The 26,800-nt window shown below is 43.2% G+C and overlaps 1 protein-coding gene across 1 annotated transcript in view; it reads left to right on the forward strand.

The window, feature by feature from the left end:
• Positions 1 to 22,196, forward strand: part of FBN1 (fibrillin 1) — a 233,246-nt gene extending 211,050 nt beyond the window's left edge. The window contains exons 54-65 of the mRNA XM_077764455.1: positions 243 to 365; positions 1,704 to 1,835; positions 3,985 to 4,110; positions 4,677 to 4,883; positions 6,685 to 6,810; positions 7,052 to 7,174; positions 10,013 to 10,129; positions 10,413 to 10,541; positions 11,588 to 11,707; positions 16,524 to 16,755; positions 19,502 to 19,676; positions 20,898 to 22,196. Coding sequence (XP_077620581.1) covers positions 243 to 365; positions 1,704 to 1,835; positions 3,985 to 4,110; positions 4,677 to 4,883; positions 6,685 to 6,810; positions 7,052 to 7,174; positions 10,013 to 10,129; positions 10,413 to 10,541; positions 11,588 to 11,707; positions 16,524 to 16,755; positions 19,502 to 19,676; positions 20,898 to 21,287 — 2,000 coding nt within the window. The 3' untranslated portion in view covers positions 21,288 to 22,196. The remainder of the gene's footprint in view (positions 1 to 242; positions 366 to 1,703; positions 1,836 to 3,984; positions 4,111 to 4,676; positions 4,884 to 6,684; positions 6,811 to 7,051; positions 7,175 to 10,012; positions 10,130 to 10,412; positions 10,542 to 11,587; positions 11,708 to 16,523; positions 16,756 to 19,501; positions 19,677 to 20,897) is intronic.
• Positions 22,197 to 26,800: the final 4,604 nt, after the last annotated feature.

Below are 26,800 nucleotides of genomic sequence, written 5' to 3' on the forward strand. Positions count from 1 at the left end.
CACTGGTAATTATGTCGGGACAAAAAGCCTGAACTGGGACTGTGCTAGGAGCACCAAGATACATATTCACTCTGCCCATATACCAACTGTAAAATAACCAACTCATTTTATGATTCTCTGAAAACCAGAGATTCCTTGGTGCATCCATGTTGATGACAATGAAACATTTCAACTGTAATAAAAATAGATTTTTTTTGGTTGATGCCCACGATCCATGATTTTCATGCTACCTTCTGCCGCAGATATAAACGAGTGTGCCCAGAATCCTCTGCTCTGTGCTTTCCGGTGTGTAAACACTTACGGATCATATGAATGCAAATGTCCCGCTGGATATGTCCTGAGAGAAGACAGAAGGATGTGCAAAGGTGAGACATCCACATTAAAGGTCATCTAAGCTGGGGGGCTCTAACTCTCTCTATACGGAAAATGTCTCCCCAAAGCCTCTATTAGTAGAGGAAGGCTTGGAATCAGGGAACTCTCCTGTAGTCCATGGACAGTATGGGGGTCATTATCAGCTCCTTTCTTCCCGAACTATAGCTTTAAGCATCATCAAGCTTAGTTAGGGGCCTCCCTGAAGAGCTTTTTGAGTTCACTCTGCATTGCATGCCTCTGACCTGTCAGACTGTCTGTAAGATGCAAAGATACAAACAGAAAAAGACATTTACTCACAATCAAGAAGCTCAACATGAGGCTGAGAGATATAAATAATTGTATTATCCTGTGGTAAGTGAGAATTGAGAACACGAAGGAGTATGATAATATTAATTAAATACTTCTTAAAAGTCCCCATCACTAAGGGATGTTGTAGTCCAAGAATGGGGATAGCATATGGAATATACTTTAAAGATTTCCATGAATAATGCTGACTGAACGCTGTAATTACTGGGGCCCTGGGCTAGGCAGGCTGTGCAATATGAAGTTGGATAAGTCATGGGGCTCCTTGAAGAGCACTGATATGCTCCTCCAAGGTCTTCAGTAAGCAGATACTTGTTCTCTCCAGAAGGGTTAAATACAATTTTTTCTTGAAGGTGAAAAGATTTCCTAACTAAGAGCTCTACATTATATGCGTGATAAATCCAAATTTTGCAGCCCAGACCACGTAAAAGAGACAGATAAGTAGAGGGAAATGCAAGAGGACAATAAGCAATGAGGAAGACCCCTCCGCACCAGGAAAAAGGAAATGAAGGAAGAACCATAGAGAATATGATTTTTGTGAATGCTTGCCTTTTCCTCAAAGTATAAAAACCAAAGCTTTCATTATGCCATGACTCTTCTAATATTATACCACACTAATTAACATTATATAAAAATATCATCCAATATATTATGCTGTCATTATAATTATATATAATGGAAGCTTTGGCTTCTTAAAACATATTGTAATTATAATCCTGTTATAGCTATTATTCTATTATGAAAGATTTGTAGAAGACCTTTTTTAGTTGAATTCATCAAAATGAATTACTAGCCATGCTTCCTGTCTTTGAAGAGGTTATCGTTGGGGAATAATTTCTTCATCAAGTTTAAAGATGCTTAGAAGACTCCTTCCCAATCTTAGGGGGCCAGCACCCACAGTGAAAAAGGAAACAGGTTAACACTGAAGTAGCATAAATGAAACCTGACTGCTTGAGACCATTTCATGCTTAAAAGGCCAGAAGTTAACGCAGCTTCTTTTATAATTTGTGGTGGTACGTTCTTTCCAGATGAGGATGAATGTGAGGAGGGAAAGCATGACTGTGCTGAGAAGCAAATGGAGTGCAAGAATCTCATCGGCACGTACATCTGCATCTGCGGGCCTGGGTACCAAAGGAGGCCTGATGGAGAGGGCTGTGTAGGTAAGAGAGTCACCGCCAAAGGAGTATTGCAGGAGTCAGAAGTGACCAAAGACAGAAGGGACTTGGGTTCTGAGTCCCTGTGGGCAGTGTGTTCTTATGGCCAGAACCATCTTGCCTCACTTACCTCATGTCAAGATTTTCCTTGGAGATCCCCTTGGCTCTTGATTATCGATGGATTCCATGAATACTGCCTCTGAGCTGGCCTTTGCCAACTTTCTCAGCTCATTTTGCTGCCAGGATTTGGCACCAGGTGTTTCCTCTAATTCTTTCCTTTCCTTTATTTATTTATTTATTTATTTATTTATTTGTTTTTGAGGGAGCGTGTTCACGAGCAGGGGAGAGGCCAAAGGAGAGGGGGAGAGAGATCTTAAGCAAGCTCCACACTCAGCTCAGAGACTGACACTGGACTCAATCCCGTGACCCTGGGACCATGACCTGAGCCAGAATGAAGTCAGACACTCAAGTGACTTAGCCACCCAGACGCCCCTCCTTTACTTTTTATACCTTTTTGTTGTTTTAAGGATCAGTTGTCTTTACCACATTGGAGTGTCTTTCTGTTGACCCAAATTTGCTATTAGCACCCTGGTGTTAAATTACAGATGCCAGGTCCCTCTGAACCAGAAATCTCACTACACCAGTGGGATCTTTGTCCAGAGAATCTGTTCTTGTCTAGAGTGAGGTCCAGGCACTGGTATTATTTAAAGCTTCCTAGGTGATTGCAATGTGGATCCTGCACTGAAAATCACAGCTTCAGACCAGGGATTGGCAAACTACAGCTGGAGGGTCAAATTCAGCCTGCCAGCCTGGCAGCCTGCCACCTATTTTTGTAAATAAAGTCATATTGCAACATAGCTGTAACCATTCATTTAGATATTGTCTGTGGCTGCTTTCATGTCATAATGGCAAAGCAGAATAGAGTGAATGCAACGGAGACCATATGGCCTGCAAACCCTAAAATATTTACCCTATATGATACAGTAATGCTAAGTATTATTAAAACTTAGAGAAAAATGTCAGACCTCTGCTTTAGACCATGAATACAGGAGAAAATTATGAGAAAATCATGATTCCCACATATATCCTTTTCAATTTTAATAATCAGTGACACCAGGAGAATAAATCTTATGTTGTCAGTCAAGAAGCTCAAGAACCTCATTGTCCCCTTACCCTGTAAGGTGCAGAATTAAACAATGATTAGCAGACAGACTTTAAAAGCACAGAAAAAGTGTTTGGACTTAAGATCATTCACTAGATCTTCCAGGTTCAGTGGTTCTCAACCTCAGATGCACATTGGAATCACTTGGAGAACTCAGCTCCCACTCCAGACATTCCGATTTAATTGGTCTGGGGGCGACGTGGGCATTGGGATTTTTAGCCTGTTTCAACACTACCCCAGATGTCACCTTTGAACTTTCTGCCTTTCATAATGAGATCCCTGCCTTGGGGGCTCAGAACTATTCTCCATGGGATGCAAGTCAGATTATGATCTTTCTAAAAATCATCAGATAATTCTAAGAATTTCCAGTTTGTTTTAATGCCTTTTTTTTTTTAACGTGGGAGCCTGGATTATGATTTATTATTCCTCAATAATACTGTTGAAGTATTACAATAAACATAACCTCTATTGAATCAGAGGATGATGTATAGACAACTCTGAGGTCAAAACTGACCCATTACAGACATTATTCTGATGAAGTATTAGAATATTTCTTTAGCGTATTGATCTTAAGTATATTTTTCCCTTCACTTGAAGTCATCCTTCTTAGGAACAGATATAGAAAGTTTTAAATTTTATTAAGAGAAAAATGTATGTGTACATAAAATGCTGCCCTCTACCTTTAAGTACATCAAAATGCCATCAAGTATGTTTTTTAAAGGATGGAAGTGGATACACGCACACACATATATATTTGCTCATATGTGCAAAATCCATTTCTAGAAGGGTATGTGGCACTGGTCGCCTCCCAGCAGGGGTGTTTGCTGGTGAGGAATAGGGAGAAAGGGGTGCTTTTGCTCAATGCTCTGTGTACCTTTGGAGTTGAGAGAAGGATATCTATTCACAAACTAAATTTCGAAAGGAAGAATCTATCCATGTACAAAGTGGTCAGGAGACTGCTCTTGTTTCTGATCTCTCCATCACACCACACAGATGAGAACGAGTGCCAGACCAAGCCGGGAATCTGTGAGAACGGGCGTTGCCTCAACACCCGGGGGAGCTACACTTGCGAGTGCAATGACGGGTTCACGGCCAGCCCTGCTCAGGACGAGTGCCTTGGTGAGCATGGAAAACAGGATGCTTTCGTGACCCCGACCTTCACTCTGTGGTGCTTGTCACCCACATCACTTATTTGAAATAACAGAAACGGTTAACATTTGAGGCAGGTTCATATTTTGGAAATGACTTAATGACTGTGATTGTCCGTGGGGCTTAGCACCACCCTGCAGCTAAATTCTTCCTTTGCTAATTGTATCAATGAATCACTTGTTTGGAATTCCTTTCTCTGCTGCCTTTTTAAGCCCTTGGTGCTCAGGGTCCGATTCCATGTGTTTTTCTGCCCCTGTCTCTGCACCATGACTCTGCCTCCATATTTCTGAGAGCAGACAGAGTTGTACCCTTGTGCAGGCCAATGCCTTCCTGCCCACTTACTGAATTTCTTGTCTTGTTTCCCTCAGACGTCATCCTTTCTCTCTCACTGCTGTTTCCAGCTTTCCCTTCTCGCTTCTCACCCAGGGTAAAGTGTTATATCCTTTTTGGGTTTTATGTTTGACCAAATTCTTAATACCTTGTTACACTCCTAAAACTCCCTAAAAATCCTCTTTGCGATCTAACATCCCTTCCAGACAACCGGGAAGGGTACTGCTTCACGGAAGTACTCCAGAACATGTGTCAGATCGGCTCGAGCAACAGGAACCCTGTCACCAAGTCTGAGTGCTGCTGTGATGGCGGGAGAGGCTGGGGCCCCCACTGTGAGATTTGCCCTTTCCAGGGTACCGTGGCCTTCAAAAAACTCTGCCCGCATGGCCGAGGATTTATGACGAATGGAGCAGGTACTTCACTTATGGTCCAAAAATACCTGCAAGGAATCTGTTTTCTGAAAAACAGTTGAGAATATGGAATCTACAGGATGGGATTCAGCTGAGTTGCATGGTTTATACAGCAACAAAGACCCTTTAGTGTAGTCTTGCAGACATCCATGGCCAGGCCGCCAGAGCGTCCTCGGCGCTCCTGATTATGTGTGCTCGGGTCCTGCCCCTGCAATACAAGGAGTCCTCAACTTTTAAACAGAGGTTTGCTATAAGTCAGTTGCTGGTTACTCCGAATATAATTTTTTAGATAAACCTTGGAATAAATGATCACTAAATTCCAAGACTAGTCCACCCATATGTATTATACCCATAAAATTGGCTGAAATATACTGCATGAAAGAAGTATAAACAATGCTGATATCCTGGCAATTAAAACACAGTTGCCTCTGGAAAAGCACAAGCTGCTTTCGCTTGGATGGGGAGGCTGTCGATGTGTCTGAGGTAACCCCAAAGACGACTTCCAGGCCTGGGCTTCTCACCAGTAACTGCAATTGCTTTCAGGGTCATGAAATAGAATGGAGAGAGACTCTTTGAGCTCCTTGGGAAGGGACTGCAAGCGAGAGGGGAGGAAGGAGAGTAAGCAGGAGTTGTGTTGACAGTAGAAAGATGTGGCCGAAGGTAGAATAACAGAACTGGATGTGTGGAGGCACACAGCCAGATATTTTAGGCAGGGTGACCAAAAGCAATTTACGATTCTTCTAAGGATGTGAAAATGAGATGGTGAAGATTCACTTCTTGAAACCAGTAGGCACATTGCATTTTCAGAGTAAACCTAAAAGAATTTATAAAAATAACATCTGTTGTAATAAAATGGTTTGGAAATCAAAAGCTAAGAACTTATTTAGCCTTGGCAGCCCACCAGCCACTAAGGACACAAAACGGTCACAGTGTAGAAGGACAGTGGGTTTCATGCTCAACAGTGCATGATGACCAAGTCTTTCTCCTTGTGGTGGAACTGGGATTAAGGGTCTCTGTTCCCCATCAGGCTGCAAAAACTCAGCCCAGTGACCCACCCCAGAGCCTTAGTGCTTCCCTTACCAAAGAATGTTTGCTCCCATTTCCCTGATATTAGGCAATTTGAGATTTTGGGGGATTAACTTTACATACAACAAGAAGAATAGAAAGGAACCTTCCTCCTTATTCTGGACAGGCAATATTAGGAAAAAAAATGGAATTTTTTTTCTTTTGTCAAAAGAATCTACTGCTATGATCCATTTATGGATCAAGCTTACTTGATGGCATGAGATAGAGCAAGGAGCTAAATATGTCTGGATGAGATGATTGTTCTATAGACCCAGAGGGGAAAACTGTAAGTTTAGAAAAACAATTATTTTTTTAATTTTTAATGTTTATTTTTTGAGAGAGAGAGAGTGTGCACATGCACGCAGGAGTGAGGGAGGGGGAGAGACAGAATCCAAAGTATGCTCCAGCTAACAGCATAGAGCCTGACGCAGGGCTCAAACCTGAGCCAAAGTCAGACACTTCACTGTCTGAGCCACCCAGGTGCCTCCCAATTCTTTTTAAAGTGTTCCCCTAGCCTGATTAGTTATTGTACTCTCATCCGATGCAGTTATTCATTTGCCTTTTGGTATAGTTACCATTACATATGAAATTTATGCTGTCATCCCTTTGGCTTAATTTCTTAGGTCTATAATATAGTAACACAGTTTATTAGTATTTACAGTGACATCACATCTACATATCAATGTTGTGCATTTTATAATGTCTTTCTTATTTTAACTTCTGACTATTAAATTAACAGATATTGACGAATGCAAGGTTATTCATGATGTTTGCCGAAACGGGGAATGTATCAATGACAGAGGATCATATCATTGCATATGTAAAACTGGCTACACTACAGATATAACTGGAACTTCCTGCATAGGTAAGTGCTGTATTTTTGATGTTCAGATTTATCCTGAGTGGAAATTGGACATTTTGGGAAAAAATATTAAATCCTCAAGCTGAAACTCTAAAAGGCCTATGTAATTTCACAGGAAAATATAAGACAATGATCAAAGACTACAGAGTTTACCTTTTCTCACAGCTAAAATTCTCTGTTATACCCCATGGGTACTGAACATCATTTTAGGGTGGATAGTCACACTGTCTTTTTTTGATCATAGACCTGAATGAGTGCAACCAGGCCCCCAAGCCCTGCAATTTTATCTGCAAAAACACAGAAGGGAGTTTCCAGTGTTCTTGCCCGAAAGGCTACATTCTGCAGGAGGATGGAAGAAGCTGCAAAGGTAAAGTAGAATCTGCCTGTACCCACCCCCCTGCCTTCTGGGCGCATGCTTGTGTTCCTTGTGCATTTGAGGAATCCATGGACAAGCTGAAAACTCCCCTCCCCACTGGCAGGAGGTGCTTCCCTGGAGTTAGTTCCTCCCTGGGATCTGCCTGCCACCCAACCCTATGCTGGATGGATGGAGGCTGAGACCAGGGAGATTGCTGGGGGCCAGTGGCAGCAGCCGTCCTCACTGCCTGCCCCTTGGGCATCCGTAGGAGTGGCCCTTAAGGGTGTCAGAGACAGCAGGGGCAGATCCCTAATTGATGATTTCCTTTCTGCTTTCTATTTATCGTATTTAAATGGCCAGTCTATCCAACAACTAGAGTCCGAGCTTCCAGCATTGTCCTGCCTCAGATTAATCGGTGCCTAGAAGACATTGTGCCTAATTAAGTAAACACTTTGTCTAGGTTTTTATTCTGCAGAGTAGGGCCATTCCTGCCCTCCAAGAGCTTATCAGAGCCATAAATATCACTAAGAATTAAGAAACAGCAGAACTTTATGTGGAAATCCCTCCTCAGCTAGAAGTTACCTTTTGGAAAATTCTGTTGGTGTAAATTTACTCCTAGAAACATCTTCTTCAACAATATGAACTTCACATATTAAGTGAATAATAGCACAAGTGAATCAGACTTGAGGATAATTTTTAAAGTGAGGGATTTGGAGAAGGAAAGGTAGACCAGATGGTAAAACAAGAGTAAGAGTGTTCTGCCATAAAACCCTGATGGAGAAAAAGGCAAATAAAGGAAGTTAAATGGTGGGGTGGAATGGAAGTGGAGAGCAAAGAGAATTAGGACCCTCACCCCCTTTCTTGTGTCTGCTGGGAGAGAATTAAGAGCCTCGTAATACAGGATGACACAATGAACAAGGCATGAGGTTTCCCTGTGCAGCACAAATCCTAAATAAGCCTATAATTTGGGGAGAGGAAGTTGAGAGACCTACTTAAAAATTCTGACTATCTTCATAAAGAATTGTTTACAGCTTTGTTCTTCTCAAGCATAGAACTTCTCCATCTGTGGATCTCGATGAGCTCTGGGAAGTGTAAGGCTAGAGCTCAAAGCCATAAATTTATCCATGGCAAGAGAGAACCAAATTAAAGAGAAAATGTCTCTCAGTGTGGATACTATCTGTACCAAGCAAAACAAATTTACAGCATTTTTCTAGCCTGTGGGAGCAGAAAATCCTCAAAAATGTCTAGCAATTAAGAGAAAAAATGGAAATTAAATGTACAGTAGTAACTATGTTTTTTCCCAATGCATAAAAAGCACAAGTAATGTTTTCTTTATGGTTTTAGGAGTGGGAAGAGCAGGGACATGATTTTTGCAGATCCTCTCACAACATAAGTCCCTTTCTCCTACTGTTCTCATGAGGTCTAGATTTCTCCACATACTTGGCACATAGTACTAAAGATCAAAGCAAGTGCTGCAGATATATGTACTATTGAAACTGACAGAAAAGAGCCTCCAAGGATAGCCCCGGGGAGATGTGGGACCAGCACTCCCCCACCCCCACCCCCCGCCGTGAGAGCCAGGTAGGCTCCAGATAAGAGAAGGAGAGCCAAGATGTTCTTGGAGGTGAGAACAGCAAGTGCTGTACTTAGAAAATAGTGTCAGAAATCACTGAGCTGTCTCCCTCACCTGTGGAGGTGAGCTTCAGCAAAGGTGTGACAGTACTCTAGCAAGGCCCTGTGGGTCATCGAAGGGGGAGGCCACGCCTCTGGCAAGAGATGCCGAGCTGCCGATGTTGCAGAAGCCAGAAAAGCAGCAACAGCAAGTCCCACAGCTATGGAAAGAGCACAGGATTGGCTCCTTTTTGAGGGAAGTCAGCGCTGGGAGAACTATGGGGGCGCAGGGGTCCTTTTAGTTTAGGTTCCCTCCAGATGTTACTCCAGGCAGGAGCTGGCACGTATCTGCAGCTGCAAGCACAGCTCTGTGTGCAGTGACCAAACAAGGCCACAAGAAGGGAGAGGAGAGAGGAAGGGAAGAAGGAAGGAAGGTAGATTGGTTCCTGATTACACAAAGGATTTTTTTACATTAAAATTCAACTAAAAGCTGGAACATATTTTGTTTTCTTGATGTCTTTAAATAGCAGTGGAGTTGAGAATGAGCCTAGGCATTCCAGCAATGAGGAAAGAAGCCTGGCGAAGGGGAGGATTTTATTGAGATATGGAAAATAATGTTGGATAAATACTGTAAGCGGTTTTTAAACGTGCTATTAGCTTATCAGAGTGAGTTTTTCTTTGTTTCCTTCTTGATTGCTCAATTTTGTTTAACCAAAGGAGAATCTCTAAAAAAAGAAGTCCGTTTCATTTGATTTGGTTTGGTTGAACACCTCATTTGAGCGGATTCAAAACAGTGAACAGAAAAGACCTAAGCAAACAAATGAATTTCCGGCCTCAACATTTCTTTTTGTAGTTCAACTTGACTAGATCTTTTCATCACTCTGGAAAATTTTGAGAATCCCGAATCTTTTACCTCATTGTGTAATTTATTTTAAAATGTCACAATTTATTTGAAATTCCTTTGTTGATAAATTCCTGCATTCCTCTCACAAAAGGGAATTGGGATTTCCTTGGATCCCCCAAAGAGCTACATTTTTTGGTCTAACTAAAAGGAGACCACATTTTATCTTTCAAACCCTTGTTTGCTTGATTTCTCCTAGCCATTTGCTGCATCTCTCTTCTGGCCAGGGTCATTGGAGGCATACCAGTCAGGACTCAGAACTACTTCCCAGGGCAGTTGCCAGGTACCTGTGCTATCAGTTTGACTCCAATACTCATCTTACATATTTTTTTTAATAGATCTTGATGAGTGTGCAACTAAGCAGCACAACTGCCAGTTCCTGTGTGTTAACACCATTGGCAGCTTCACATGTAAATGTCCTCCTGGATTTACCCAACACCATACCGCCTGCATTGGTAAGTGGGAGAGGAAAAATCCCTGTAGGAAATGTAGCTCTTCCTTTAAGGAGTTGTTTCCTAGTTCCTCTCCTATTGGGAGAAGACAAAAGCTCAAAAAAAAATGTGAGCACATGTATTGTGTGTGTGTGCACATGTGTGTATGTGCCTGCACACACGTACGTGAAGTTATTGGGCTTATTGGCCTTTTCTGAGTGAATCATCCCTCTCTCTTCCTTTTAAACACCAGAAAGTGAGTTCAGTCCATTTTAATCCCCTCTTTTCTCCCGACTGCTTCTTATAGATAACAATGAATGCACTTCTGACATCAACTTGTGTGGGTCTAAGGGTATTTGCCAGAATACTCCTGGGAGCTTCACCTGTGAATGCCAGCGGGGATTCTCTCTTGATCAGAGTGGCGCCAGCTGTGAAGGTGGGTAGGGGCCTGAGCTTGATGGCAGCTGGTAAGTCCGGGTGGGGGTAGTCTGTGTGACTGTCAAAATCTTCATCATCGTCCTCTGTGAAATATCAGAACTGATTATAGGGAGATCACCCAACTGAAGATGGGGAATATTTTGCCTGGTTGGCACAGGTATCATATCTTCGAGATCCTCTTTGGTCTCATGCTTGATCATGTCTATAACCTGTGCCTTTCCTCAATATGTCAAAACTTTTTCTGCTCAGTTGTTAATGTAATCTAATAGGGCATGAACTAGTCAAGAAAAATAGCTAGGTTCCTGAATTTGATTCATTAATATTCTAGTCACTGGATCCAGAGTCATAAAAGCACTCCCCTAATGTGGATTAAATATATGAAGAATGACTCTTCTGATAATTATGTAATTAAAATTTTAAATTTTTTTAGGATTTTATTTTTGTACTGACATCTTTTGATTTCTAACTCTGGCATGAATAAAAACTACAAATAATTTACACAGCTATCCCATACTCTTGTGCCTTACATTAATTTCATTATTTTTATTTGTAGACTTGACCAGGGATATCTAAATGTCTTTTTCCTTGGACTTATCAAAAGCTCCAGAGCACAGGGCACCTGGGTGGTTCAGTAGGTTGAGTGACTTCAGCTCAGGTCATGATCTCATGGTTTGTGAGTTCAAGCCGAGCACATATTCTTGAAATTCTGGTGGAAAAACAATTTTTTAGGGGTCAGACTTCTTATTAAAATTGTCTTTCCCACTAGCATGCATATAAATGTTGCTTCAGAGACGAACTCTGAAACAAATGATGATGTGACTTAAAGGTGGCTCTACTTTTTTCTTTTTTTAACATTTGTTTATTTGGAGTGAGAGGGGCGGGGGGAGGGGAGAGTGGGCAAGGAAGAGAATCCCAAGCAGGCTCAGCATTGTCAGCGCAGAGCCCAATGCAGGGCTACATCACGTGAACCATGAGATCATGACCTCAGCCAAAATCAAGAGTCAGATGCCTACCTGACTGGAGCGGCTCTCCTTTCTCTCTCAGATGTGGATGAGTGCGAAGGAAACCATCGCTGTCAGCACGGCTGCCAGAACATCATCGGCGGCTACAGATGCAGCTGCCCCCAGGGCTATCTCCAGCACTACCAGTGGAACCAGTGCGTTGGTGAGGACTTTTTTCCTTGTTGCTATGATGAACCACTGCTGCCTCCTGGGAGTCAAAATAGTGCTTTCTTTCTGAAAACTTTAAACTTGTCATTAAATCAACAAATAGTCACTTAAAATTGCCCTCCCCTGGTTGAAACCAGAGGTAAGTTGTAGTCTTTGCAAAATAGGAAACTAAGACAAAAGATAATGATAAAGGGTACTTGGGGAGCCCTGGAAATGAAATGGCCCTAGAATGCCTTCCCTCTCAGCGTCCCGCTGCTCTTCTGCTGCATGCAGTCAGTGGCGCACGCCGGGGGTGCACGTGAGGGCCAAGAAAATCCTACCTCAGACTGAAAAAGATCAGCCAGCCAGAGGCTATTTTGAGTAACTCTTGGCCTGAAGATGCAGAGGTGGTTCCATTCACCTCTACACATCTTTTAGGGCAGAGTGTGAGCAGCAGACACAGGAAGCTTTTTCAGCATCACTGAATTCTTTTGAAAATTAAGGGAGGTTCATGGACTCATTAAATTGAAATTATGTCACTTTTGATTTCATGATGTTGTGGGAAAATAATCTTAATGCATATTAGAGAATCCAAACCCTGTGAGTTTAGAGAGAGCCCAGATCCATCTAGCCCAAGCTCTTGATTTTACTATAAAGACCTGAAAGCCCAAGGAAGAAAAGTAGTCTGTCCTTAACCTGGTTCCTTTGTGACTTGCTTGGAGCTAGAGTCCAAAGCCCTTAACTTCCTGGTTTAGGGCTGCCTTTCAAGTGTCATGTTCACTTGTTTTTTTGTTTTGTTTTGTTTTTCATTCACCGAGCCTCTACACAGCACCACTGTCAGCTTGCTGCTCAGGTGACCTGTTCTAGCTGACACACTCTTGGGGACAGAGCCTTCCTTAGCAAGGATGCAGGGATTACTGCTTCCTGGGTGGCTGCTCCACATCTCAATGCTTTGCTTTACTCCAAATGAAGATACATTTGGTGTGTTTTCATTTATCAGAATTGTATCTCTCTCGTTGGTTTCTTTTCAAGACACAGTTTTACAGAAGTGAGTAGGGTTGGCTAAAAGGACACCGGTGCTGGGAGAGTTTAGACTACACAACTTACTGACCAGCCTTCCTCTCCTCTTCCTCCCTTTAGTCCGGGGATAGTAGAGATGGACAGGTCATGTCTTCATTGCCTGGAGACTCTACTTTGGCTCCATGAAGATCATCTCCTGGCTGGGAGTTCTAGAATAAATAGATTAAGAAGCAGGAAGAGGTTTGGGAATTTTTGAGATCCAAAAGATACTAGCCCAAACTGGGCTCATAATTCTTGAGAATGAGCATTGCCTTGGGCCATAATGGCTTTCCTGGAGCCATGCAGAGCAGAGCAGATCTTCTGAACCACCCCTCTCTGGATCCTCACACAGAGGCAGCCAGAATTTCACTCTTAGAAGATGGACGGGTGTGGGGTCTGGGGCCACTGCATCTATCAGACTTCCAGGTGGAGTTGGAATTGAGCCGTGTTGACCTAGAGAAAATTTGTAAAAGAAAGCCCAGCCTACATTCTGGAATTCTCCTATTGGTTCTCCCTTAACACCACAGCTCACACACGCTATGCAAGCCTCATGCTCAAACCTGTGATTTTACAGGACAGAGTGGGGGGAGGTCTCCGTCTGCCTTTTTTTTTTTTTTTTTTTTTTTTTTAAATTTTTTTTTTAATGTTTTATTTATTTCTAGGAGAGAGAGAGAGACAGCGTGAGCAGGGGAGGGTCAGAGAGAGAGGGAGTCACAGGCTGAAACAGGCTCCAGGCTCTGAGCTGGCAGTCAGCACAGAGCCCGACGCGGGGCTCGAACCCACGAACCGCGAGATCATGACCCAAGCGAAAGTCGGACGCTTAACCGACTAAGCCACTCAGGCGCCCCTCCGTCTGCTTTTAAGAAGGGTTTTGGGGGGCACCTGGGTGGCTCAGTCAGTTGAGCGGCCGACTTTGGCTCAGGTCACCATCTCACAGTCTGTGAGTTCGAGCCCCACATCAGGCTCTGTGCTGATAGCCTGGAGCCTGCTTCCGATTCTGTGTCTCCCTCTCTCTCTGCTCTACCTCTGCTTGTACTCTGTCTCTCAAAAATGAACAAACATTAAAAAAAATTTAAAAAAAAAAAAAAGAAGGGTTTTGGAGAATCTAATGCTGTTCCAATAAAATGTCTCTTTTTATAAAAAGGATAAAACTCTCACCAATTTTAAGTACGAACTGACAGTAAAGTAAAGATTTTGGAGCACAGAAAAATTGCTCCTGGAGCCATTTGCTCCAGAGTGCACAAGATGAACATGGTCAGAGGAGTGCAAAGCATTTTAAACAATCATGTTTGTATATTGATGAAAAGGGTGAGTACACAAACTATTTTCAAGCGGTAAACACTGACCCTTTGCCAATTTATTATCTTCATTCCTCCTCTGCTCAACCCCAGCTCTCTAATACAGATAAGCAAGTTTAATTTAAGCTTTATTAGACCCTGAAGGAGTAAAAAAAAAAAAAAAAAAAAAAATAAAAAAAAAAAAAAAAAGTATAGTAAAATAGAAAAGAATGTGAAAAGGAAGGAGAGTTGTTCACTGCGACAGATATTTATACTAACACAGATAGGTCCTCAAGGCCAGAAAGAACCTTAGAGATTATCTGATCTGGCCTCATTCCCAAAATACAGATCCTTCTCCAACCTCCCTGGTTGTCCTAGTTGGGCTCAAATGCCATCTTGAAGGGCATTCAACTTTCTCCCAAGATACCCTAATTTATGTATAGAAAACTTCAATTCTTAAAAATGTTTGTTTCATAGAAAGTGAACTGTTCCTGCCCCTACTTCTAACCATTGGTCCTATTTCTGGCCTTTGGAACAATACAGAATAAATCTAAGCTTTAATGAGACTGGTCCTATATATACAGACATGGGCCTTAGAGGTTTTATCAGCATCCCAGCAGGAAACTGACGGCTGAGCCCAACCAAAGGCACAGGACAAAGGAGAGGAGCCCGTTGATGCTCCGTGCAGCTCAGCCTCCAGGGTCTGAGAGCAGGTGGAAAGTCTGGTGATGGACATGAGGGGCAAGGAGAAGACCTCTAGTCCAGGGATATTCTTTCCACCAAAGTGAACACCCTCATTCATTCTTTCGTGTCCATGGTCTCCACTGGTATCTATCACGTAGTTCATCTGATTTAAAGTAAGGGGGAAAAAAAACAAAGACCATGGCATATTCGATTTTTTCCATTCTAGGAACCTTGGAGCCTGAAAGACCTTGAGTGGATACTTGAGAGTCCTTAGACATAAAGATTCCCAAACAGACCTGTAGCTCCACAAATGGCTTTCTTATTGTGTATCTATTCCTTCCACACTGGTGAAGGGGGAGTGAGGGAGGGGAGAGAGAAGAGAGGGAGGAAGGAAAGAAGGAAATATAAATATTATACATATGCAAGCACCCTGCGCCCACCATTTTTACACACCCGTTTCTCTAACTTGAAAACAGGTGTTTTCTTAGAAACAATTTTGTTCTTTATAAAAGAATCTACCTTAGTAAATAAGGTAAAATCAATTAAAGGGCAAAGGAAGTACCAGTTTAAATGGTGATGGGTCTCTTGAGAGATACTGTGGTCTAAAGGAAAGCACGTGGCTGCAGCGGTCAGACAGATCTGGGTTTACATCTCGGTCCTGCTGCTGTCAGGGGATCTCAGAGGGCCTTTGTGAGCCTCACTTTCTTCATCTGTAAAACAGGGATTATAATACCTTCTGCCCATAATCTTTAGGAAGGTTAAGTAAATGAACGTGAGGTACCTCATAGTCTGTCATGCAACAGGCATCTAATAAATGTTAGTTTACCTTCCGATGGAATATTTGCTGAGTGAGGTGAAGGCCAATCTCCCTGCGTTCAAATCCACAACAATTAAGAAATGTCTTCCCAGGAAGCTTCCAAGCTGCCCTACAAAGGCAGGCCTACAAAAATCTATTAGCGATTTCAAAAAAGTATAAATTAGAAATAGTGAGATACTTAAGGTTTTCTCCCTCAGGTTGATTTTTCAAGTCAGATTTCTTTTTCCTGCTTTTTGCCGTCAGACTTGGCAGGTCCCTGTGGGTAGCCAGTCCTGCAGCATCTGTCTCTATTGTGGGTTTTTTCCAATTATTGCTCGTGAAGTCTGCACTGAATCTCTTCCAGCCATACTTTGCTTTAGACACGGCCCAGACACTCTGGGCAGGAGGCTGGTTTGGATAAGGGGGGGGGCCCGTTCGGAGATGGGAGCAGACATACCAGAAGGCACTATTCATCCCCAGGACAAGCACCTGGGGGCTTTTGCAGATTTTTGAAAAGGAAGTACAAGCGGGGCAGACACTTCCTGCAGGATGTCAGCCCTCGCCAGCCCTGCACATCCTGAAAACGGAGGCCTGGGAACGCAGCCTCCGGGAGGGTGGCCGGTCTCTGCTTCGGAGACTGTGGTCCCGTTCACAGAGAACTGCAGGACTCCTTCCCTCCCACCCCGAACCTTGAACCAAGCCCCGCGTTCTTCACAGGAGCCGCGTGTGGTGCGGAAAGCACTAGTGTTGGCTTCAGATGAGAACTGGAATGTGTCGGTCCTCGGAACGCCATCCCCTAATGCGCTCCACCTGGCGTGTTTGACCTCGGCGACCACGTTTTCCCACCACATGGCAAGAGGCCTCCTCCGTGTCCACGTCCCCCTCTCCTGCCCCTCTCCCCACCCCGGCCGCCTCGGCCTGCCCTACCTTCCTGAGTGCCGGCTGAGGGCCGGTTGGCCAGCGGTCCCCAGTAGAGATGGTGTCACACACGCAGCATCTTCTGGTTTTCCCTGCAGATGAGAACGAGTGCCTCAGCGCACACATTTGTGGAGGAGCCTCCTGTCACAACACCCTGGGCAGCTACAAGTGCATGTGCCCCGCCGGCTTCCAGTACGAACAGTTCAGCGGAGGGTGCCAAGACATCAACGAATGTGGCTCTTCGCAGGCCCCCTGCAGTTACGGCTGCTCCAACACTGAGGGCGGCTACCTGTGTGGCTGTCCGCCTGGCTACTTCCGAATAGGCCAAGGGTAAGCGCTGCTCTTTCTGGCTGTGGCTGCATGCTCTCTTGTTCCTAATGTCATCCAGTATATTTAACTCACAGCGACCCATCCTAGTCAAGAAGACCCACGTTTTTCCTAATCCTAGTTAATTCCAGATAGCTCTGCAAGGGAATTTCGGCTATATGATTTGAAAGGAGACACCGGGATTTCTAGAAATTCATAGACTCTAAAACCAATTGTAAATACCTTGATATATGGTGTCTCATTCTCTTGATCTTCGCATCTTATTGGGAAGCGATTCGCTTCCGTAGAAATGCAGGGGCCGACCCATCACAGAACCAGACTTCCGCTGCCGGTCCGCCCTCCTCCTGGGGCAAGCGGGATTCTGTCTTCACTTCAAATGCCTTCTCATCCAGCTACTGTTAGATAAATCACAAAAATGCCTGGATTTAAAGTATATTTTACATCTCAGACTTCAGTTTACATTAAGAATTACCAAAAGAGCATGGGGGTGCCTGGGTGGCTCAGTCGGTTGAGGGTCCGACTTCGGCTCAGGTCATGATCTCATGGTTTGTGGGTTCAAGCCCTGCGTCGGGCTCTGTGCTGGCAGCTAGCTCAGAGCCTGGAGCCTGCTTCAGATTCTGTCTCCCTCTCTCTCTGACCCTCCCCTGCTCACGCTTTCTCTCTCTCTCTCTCTCTCTCTCTCTCTCTCAGAAATAAAAACAACAACAACAAAAAAAGAATTACCAAAAGAGCATGAAATACAAGAGCTAAAATAATTATTGTATTCTCCTGGTAGAATACTTTACCACATTGTACGTGTGACTGTTGGGGAAGGGAAGACATACTTTTGTTTTACCCAGTAATTTATACGTTTAGTGGAAAGTTTTCACAGTGTAGGCCTTTTTCCCTCCTGGATTAATCTAGAGTTGGATGCCCATGTAGCGTTGTCTGTGCTGTTAAGGATCTCAAATTTTAACATTTTCATTATGAACACACAGACATGAAATACACATCCAAACATGTACAGCCACACATACACATCCCACAAAATCACATATTCCATAACACACCCATGCATGTGTATACCAAATTAATGTAACGTAGTGGCCTTTGATGTCTTGACACACAAACATGAAGCAATTCATTTTGGGTCTGTGTAGATCTGAAGGTAAAAGAATGTTTCATGGGAAGCACACGGAATGCCAGCAATAGGACACAAATTCCCAGATGTTTGTGTCTGGCTCTCAGTAGTCTCATTCTTTATAAGCTGAATGCCAGAACCATTTTCCCAGCAAAAATTGTGACACTCCAAACTGGCTTCTGGCCAGTGGGACTTTGTAGTCACACTTCTTGTAAGTGGTGTTCCAGGGATATGAAAATACTGGAAAGGAGTTCTGAGAAAAGAACCAAAGCCTGCAAATTTGGGCTTTTTCTTCCAATAACTTCATCATTAGGTGAACACACACACACACACACACACACACACACACACACTGAGCTTTCATCATTTCATCCACTTTATTGTCTTTGCACATTTCATGTGTCAAGGTAAAGGAAGAGAAAAGGAAATGTATTGGGCTCTGGCAGGATTGCAAAAAATAGTAGAAACCCATAAATGGCTGCAAAATACAAAAAATTGTCTGCTTACTGGCATTATAGTTTGACTCTCGAGCATCAAGAAAAATGTGTTATAAAAACTAGGCCAATTAATACAGAAAACGTGATAAATATATGGTCTTCATTATGACCCATTAGTGGAAATCTACCCACTTCTAACAGTGTCCGCTTCTCTATGAATCATTAGAGTGGACCCTGCCCCAAAATAAAGACTCTTAGGATCATTCAGATATTTCAGCACATTTTGAAAGAGGAGCCTGGTAAATACATTCCAAGAGGCCTATGAAATAGTAAGCAGAATAATAAAACAAGGTACTTGTGAAACATGCAAGCCTCCCTCCGTAACTTGGCTTTGATAACTGAAAGGCAAAGAAAAACAGCTGAACTAGTTCTCTCTTGGGCATGGGTTTGTTTATCCAGCCTCACATGAGTCAGAGCCAATGGCCCTAGTGGTTTTGAATGACTTGAAACAATTTCCCACAGTTGGGCAAGCTCTGATACACAGATTTTATACATTGTACATCTTTACAGTTTATTTCTAAGTCAACTTCAGTTCTACCAAGAACTTTCTTTATACCTTCAGTAGCTTCAGCCAAAGTAAGTGGTCAAACAATAGGACAAAGTGCTCAGAAGCTGAAGTGATGAGGGCTGGGGAGTAGGGTAGCGGTGGAAGTGGAGGTGGTGGTGAGGGGGTCAGTGAAGCAGGAAGACAGCAAGGAACTGAACACAGACATGTCATACCTTTCTGACTTTCTGTTTCGTAAAAGGAAGACATTTTTCTTTACCCTCCCAAGTCACATGGTCTCCCTTGTCCCCCACGCTTCCCCTCTTTCCACTCCATGTCCCCTCCCCAGCAGCATCAAGGACAGAAAAATACCTGGTACAATAGAGGGGGCAGAAGTGAAGGGGCAAAATATGCAAAACAGGACCTTGAGAGATAGTAGAAAGGAATCAATCCACTCCAGGAAGCAGGACTCTGAGCCTAAACACAGAGGTCTTCGGTGTGGCTCTCAGAACCAGCCAGTCACCTAATGGACAAATAACCAATGTCTAAGTGTCACTAGGTGGGGTCCACACTTCACCAGAACTCTTGCACCACCTCCCTCGTCTCCCCATTCTAATGAAAAAGGGCTGTGCTTCCCTTCTTCCACAGGCACTGTGTTTCTGGAATCGGCATGGGCCGAGGGGGCCCGGAGCCACCTGCCAGCGGTGAAATGGATGACAATTCTCTCTCCCCGGAGGCTTGTTATGAGTGTAAGATCAACGGCTACCCCAAACGGGGCAGGAAGCGGAGAAGTGCAAACGGAACAGATGCCTCCAACATTGAGGTAGGTCAGAAGGTGGTTTCTCCTCGTGTCTCCTGTTGCAGAAGGGCCTTCCAGATGCCTGTGGTTTCCTCCAAGGATGTTCCAAAGTGTGAAAAGGCTCCCTGGGGAGAAAATCCAGACATTCCCTGAGCTCTAGGCTGCATTTTACAAGAGTCTGTGGGACTCTCTGGAGTTTCTTGCTGCTTTTAGGGAGTGGCCATTCGAAGGTTTTCACATACTTGCTCATTTCCTCTGTCTCGCCAAAAAGAAAGTCAAACACCCACCCAAAGTCTGCTGAAAAGCCAGGTCTGAGATCCAGGACAGCAAGTGGGCAGAATCGTGAAGTGACATAGTGCTCTCTCCACGGGGACGCCAAGTTCGGAAAGCTAGAGTCTCCTCTACTGAAAAGAGCCATGTGGAGTGTGAGGGAACTTGGATTCTAGACAAAAACAACATGGAGCTCAAGCAGCCTGGTTTTCTTTGCCTACGGCTGCTGCAGCCTTTCAGTCAACTCAGAAATGCACAGATACTCACCCAGACCTCTGGCTCCAGGCCCGGAGAATCCAGCACATGTGGTCCCAGAGAGGCAAGCAAGAAGCCAGGTGAAAAGCATTGAATATTAGCAGATCATCAGAGTCAGGAAGTAGGTTCCTAGGCGTGTCCTTCAGAGGGGATGGTTTTGCGTCAGTGAACAAAATTGAAACAGACTGGTTCGTTCTTAGCATCGGTGCTCCAACTCATCCGCTGTGGTCTGGGAAAGGAGATAAGTGTAAAGAAAGAAAATAGTCTGTTGAAACAGTGGTTTTCGAACTCCAGCGTGCATCTGAATCATCTGGAAGACTTATTAACGTGGGCTTCGGGGAGACACCCCTACGATTTCTGACTCCGTAGGTCACCAGTGCCCCCGAGACTTTGCGTTTCTCACAGACGCCCGGGTGATGCTGATGCTGCTGGTCCAGGGAGCACACGTTGAGACCCCTGCATTAGGAGACCACCAACTACAAGTCATTTCAGTTTGACTTGCATCTTGACATCAGTTTAATGTGTTTTAATATTATAAATATGTGCCCGTTTAACACATTTGTGATTTAAACAAAGTGTTTTATGAAAAATGCCTTTTTCACATGGTACATACAACATGAGAAGGCTGTAGTAGTGGGAGATCTGAGTCACTTTTTCCTTAAGATGAGAATAAGTGGCATATTTACAGTTAATTTAACACATTGTCATCTGTCTTTCCAGGACCAGCCTGAGATAGAAACCAACGTGAGTCTTGCAAGTTGGGACACTGAGAAGACGGCCATGTTCGCTTTCAATATTTCTCACATCAGCAATAAGGTCCGAATCCTAGAACTCCTGCCAGCCCTGACGACTCTGACAAATCACAACAAATACTTGATTGAATCTGGAAATGAAAATGGCTTCTTTAAAATCAACCAAAAGGAAGGGATCAGCTACCTCCACTTCACCAAGAAGAAGCCAGTGGCTGGAACCTATTCATTACAAATCAGTAGTACTCCACTTTATAAAAAGAAAGAACTTAATCAGCTAGAAGATAAATATGACAAAGACTACCTCAGTGGTGAACTGGGTGATAATCTGAAGATGAAAATTCAGATTTTGCTTCATTAATTCACCATACAGAGACCAAATAATTAAAAAAAAAATGATAGATAGGTAGAACTGAATTTTTCCCCCAATCAGAATCTTCATATCATAGGTACATACTTTCACCAAGTAAATTTCTATAAATAAGCACTATTCTTGTATTACAAAAGCGAGGTACAGGTGACTACCCTAGTTCAAAACAACCACTTTCTCAGGCTTCTCATGTTTGTAGCTCAGCTACCTTGTCATATGTGTTGATTCTTGAAAACTGGGACACGTATTTTATTGGGGGTCAGCCATTCCTGCTGACATGCCATCCTTCTAGCCGGTGTACAGGAATGTGCTTTCAATCGATGAACTGTTCTGTATTTTTTCAAATTTTTAAACTCTGCTTCAACAAATACAAGTACTAGGTTGGCCAATTATAATATCTATTTGGTGCTAGTAAATTCTCCAACTAGATTTATAAATGCACTGTAATATTTACACAACTTAGAAACCAAATTACAAATATTCAGTTCAAATACTTCATTAATTTCAATCAACCAAAGTTAGTTCAGTAGCTTATCTCAGTTATGAGTATAATACATTACATGTAAATTAAGTGTGTGTATACTGTAATCGTGCTATTTTTTATCATTGAAACATTTATAAACTAGAATAATAATGCCCTTAATGTGAGGGTTTGTAATGGTGCTTATTAAGACCAAAGACTTGTTAAATGTATACACCAAGTGGTAAGGAAATTTCTGTGACTGGCCCGCGCGTGCATGGAGGTCTGGGAGGACCAAGAAACAGCCTCAGCAGCCAGAGGATCACCAGTGCATCCGTCATCACACCTGTGCAATATGCCAAGATTACCCTCGGCCATTCCTGTCAACAAGGGGTCCATGTCATAAATGTCACAATAAAACAGTCTCTTTTTTTAGTGTACCCTTGGCTTTGTGTTCTTGCGTGGATGTGGGATTTGACGGGGCATTCCGGAGGCTAAATAAAGTTTCCTGAATTGAAATTTCCCCGGGTGTGGTAGTGACAGCTTCAAAAGGTGCCAAACATACAACCACTAGCAGAAGAATTCACATATTTGAGTTAGTCCCTTGTCTTATTCACTAAAGACAGCAGAGTTCTTTCTCGCCCGTACGAAATGTAGACTATAGCATCATTTCTCAAACATGACCTAATTAATCCTGTGACTTTCAAACCACTACATTGAAGTATTTTAGGATATCAAGTTCAGTCACTGTCTTAGAGCACATGTGTTTCATTACAAAAGATTTATCCTGCCCTCTCCCCTCAAATATACAGTGTTGGCAAGCCTCAGCTGCTCCATGCTTTCCCCCCAAACATCTGTCGTTAGTCATCACTAGTCTAATTACAAAAGGATAATCCCAAATTGATTCCAACTGAATGCTATTTAGCTCTTGCTGTTTGACTGTCTTAATTTGAAAATGCTTTAAGTGCGATATTGAATATTTAACAGTGAAGCTCGCTGAATTGATATGAAATAATTCTTAAAATCCCCAAGGACAGTAAAGTAAAGGGTGGTAAAAATAAAGGTGAAATAAAATTGCTACATGAAGGAGGCAGAAACCATACGGTGCATAGGAAATTCCTCTCAAAGTCTTCGAAGTGCTGCACTAAAAAGGTGGAGTAGATGTGCTCCTTCTTACTCCAGAAGAAAAAACTAAGGTTAGGTGCCAAGAAGTTCGGTTTAACATGCACCTTCCTAATTCCTGAACTACCCACTGAGGGAAGGATTTCCTTGCAGTGGGGGGAGCTGTCGCTCTTCAGCGGCATAATGGCGGTCAGAGGACAAGGGTGCCCTCTTCTACCTAACAGGCCATGAACGTCTCGAAATACTTTTTGTATCTCTTATTTTGCCATCCAAAAAAATCTTGCTCATAATAGGTGCTAAATTGAAATGAATCAAATGACTATTTTGGAAGCAATTTGTATCGTGGTTAGGAAGTTAAAATATGACTCTAAATTTCCTTCTCACTCGATGCCTGTGGGTCTATGATGGAAGTGTACTAACATTGTGAGAGAAGAATATATAGCATGCGGTAAACTACAGTTTGCATACAGAAAATGTCTCTGATAATTTAACCAGAACTGCATTATATTCAATAATGGATTTTCTTTATAACAAACAACAGAAGAATATAGAGTTGGCACATGGTACATCTCTTTGATATTTTTAATAGTCTCAGTCTGGATTGTATTTATTTCAGAGCCAACAATTTTCAACAGCATATTTTCCATGTTTCTGTCTGTAACAAAACATTTTCCTCATTGTTCCATTGTAAATAATCTTCTTGTTGGAACCTTTTTAATCCTGAGATTGAAACCTGTACCTTTTAATTGCCTGTGACCTTTCAATTTTACTTTCAGTGGTTGACAAACTTGGTTTTGTAAATCTCTCAGAAGCCTGAAAACGTCTTGTCTCTATCCCCCAGCCCATTTCATTTGCCAATAATTATTTTGTAAGTAGGGTTGAAATGAACTCAGCTGGCCTTATGAAATGTTTAAACTTGCACAAACAACTACATTTTTGTTCAACAAATAGCACTTTACTCAGCCAAAATTGCTTTGGACATTGCCATTACAAATACTGTTCAACTTCAGAAATCATGTTTGTAAATTAGATGAGCCAAAATAAAGGACAATTAGGTTGATACGATACTAGTATACTTAAAATTTATATACCTATAAATTGTTAGAGATTTTTAGATCACAGTTTTGACCACGAAATGTACATTACTCTGATTTTAACTGTAGTTCTTAGAGATATATATGAAATGTCATTATGTATGGTTTGAGGACCTTTTTAATAAATTTATTTACTTTGCGAGAGACAAAACATGAGTCAGGGAGGGGCAGAGAGAGGGAGGGGGAGACAGAATGCCAAGCAGGCTCCGCACTTTCAGCACGGAACCCAATGTGGGGCTCGAACTCATGAACCACGAGATCATGACCTGAGCCAAGGTTAGATGCTTAACCAACTGAGCCACCCAGGGACCCACGGGCCTTGTTTTTAAATGCTAGAAGATCACTGCTGTGAGAAGAATTAGTTTTTGACATACTGAAACTGAAGACAAAGTTATTTCCTCCTTGCCAATTTTAAGTAACACCTTGAGGGGGGAAAAAAAGCAGCAGCAAACCAACTTTTGAAACCCAATGTGAGCCTAACATCCAACATTATGCACTGTGAGGAACTGATTTTCAGTACTCTGAGTTTAGGGTTAGACAGAAACAAAAAGGCTGTGAATTTGATTTTGCAAATTTCCATGCATATCTATGACTGGGCTCACAGGACTGAGTCTCAATGAAAGGTTCTGACATTCTCACAAATGTCTGTATAAACACGAGGGTCTTGTGCATTGGACATTCGACATACATCTGACAGGACCTGGCAATATCACAAAATCTGTTATTTCAGCTAACTGCTAATGAATCCAAAATGGTTTTTCTGGCACACACAGCCATAAACCTCTTTTTAGGACATGGGCTGTTTTGCATCCTTGAGCCAAGCCTGAATCATGACCTGTACAAACTGATGTCAACCTCATTTTTTACTATTTGATGGTGGAAGGTGCATCCTTTTTTTCTTTTTTTAGTTTTTTTTTAAATTTATTTCTGAGAGAGAAAGAGAGAGAAAGCGTGAGCAGGGGAGGGTCAGAGAGAGCGGGAGACACAGAATCCGAAACGGGCTCCAGGCTCTGAGCTGGCTGTCAGCACAGAGCCCGACGCGGGGCTCGAACCCACGAACCGCGAGATCATGACCTGAGCCGAAGTCGGACACTTAACCGACTGAGCCACCCAGGTGCCCCGGAAGGTGCATCCTTTTTAAATGAATGAAGTCATAGCAGGTAAGTGGGTCTGCTTTACTGTACCTCAACTCTCTGCTCTCTGTCCATTCTTATTTTCTTCCACATAAAGTAATACCCAGTGTTACTTTTAATCCCCCTGACTCTTCCCATTTCATAAATAAATACAGCATTACTCTCCCTGTGCCCCTTTTTCCACTTGTCAGTTGGTTGTAGCGTCATTTAGAAGGCATCATGCTCGCTATTTCTAGAACCTTTAGCTCTGGTGGGAAGTGAAGCAGCATACAGACAGAGGGGCTTAGGAGAAAGCCGCAGCTCCATTCAGCAGTTGCTGGGGACCTTCTGTAGCCCACCTGGGGTGTTCCTTACAGCTGTGCCCGGAATTGCAGAAATCAGAAGAGGTCTGTTTCCTTTTTAAGGTAAAATTCTCTCTGGGGGGAAATTAAATGAAACCTAAATGATTACACTTTTTCTTCTCCTGGAAGTGGAGACATTTAAAACATCCTGGTGGTGAGGGCACACCTGGGGGACACAGTTGGTTAAGCCTCCAACTCTTGATTTCGGCTCAGGTCACGATGTCACGGTTCATGAGTTCCAGCCCCGCATGGGGCTCTGTTCTGACAGCGCGGAGCCTACTTGGGATTCTTTCTCTTGGGATTCTCCTCCTTAAAACGGATAAATAACCATTTTAAAAAAGAAGAAAACGTTCTGGTGATAATCACATAGCCCATCGATCAATCTCAGCCATTGACAGAGGTTGCAGGCCTGTGTGGCTGTGTCTGCATGGAGACCTCTGTTCTGGGTGTCCCCAGTGGCTCTGCTAGGGAGAAGGCCAGAGCTCTCAGGAAAGATTAATGGGACTTTGATAGATCAGAATTTCAAAAGCAGGAAAGGCTGGATATTTTTGTCACAACATGAAATCAGTATGATGTGCTATTTATCCTTCCTTGTCTTTGGTCACACCGAGATTATCCCCCTTCAGTGTCTTCGCTGCACGTTTCTAGGCCAGTCTTGTGATTCAACTCCAGTGATTCTGTTTAGGCAGAATGAGGCCTGCTTGCTACACATTTGTAGATTGACCATAGAAGGCTCTCCCGTGGGACATTCACGGTAAGCACTGAGCCCAGGACTCAGTCTGCCCCAGAACCAGCTCCCCATCCTGCCCATCTAGTCCATATCCACACCTGCCTCACTCCCACTGGGGGGCTTCGGGGAAGCCAGGGGCACTATTCTTGCAGGCTGAGCTCTCAGTCTCAAGTTTTTCTCCCAGGGCCTATGATCCTTGGTTCAGAGTTTTGACTTTTCTTTGGTTTATGAAGAATGTTCACGGAGAGCTCAGTTCAGACCCAAGGTCCTGAGGAGTGCCTGATCCAGAGTTTTGACACTACAGGAAATCTGAGGTCAGAAAGCTGTGTTCAAGTCTTAGTTCCTTTTCTAGGTTATCTGGCCAGGGCAACTCCGTGATGTCTCTGAGCCTCGTTTTCATTGTCTGTATCTACCTACCTACCTACCTACCTACATACCTACCTATCTAATACCACTAGTTTAAGCATTTGTGGGGACACATGGGTGGCTCAGAAGGTTGAACATCCGACTTCAGCTCAGGTCATGATCTCACAGTTTGGTCTGAGAGTTCGAGCCCCGAATGGAGCTCATTGCTGTCAGGGCAGAGCCCACTTTGGATCCTCTGTTTCCCTCTCTGGCCCTCCC

The sequence above is a fragment of the Crocuta crocuta genome, unplaced genomic scaffold (genome assembly GCF_008692635.1).
Source record: "Crocuta crocuta isolate KB4526 unplaced genomic scaffold, BGI_CrCroc_1.0 scaffold102, whole genome shotgun sequence".
In the NCBI taxonomy this organism is placed as follows: domain Eukaryota; kingdom Metazoa; phylum Chordata; class Mammalia; order Carnivora; family Hyaenidae; genus Crocuta; species Crocuta crocuta.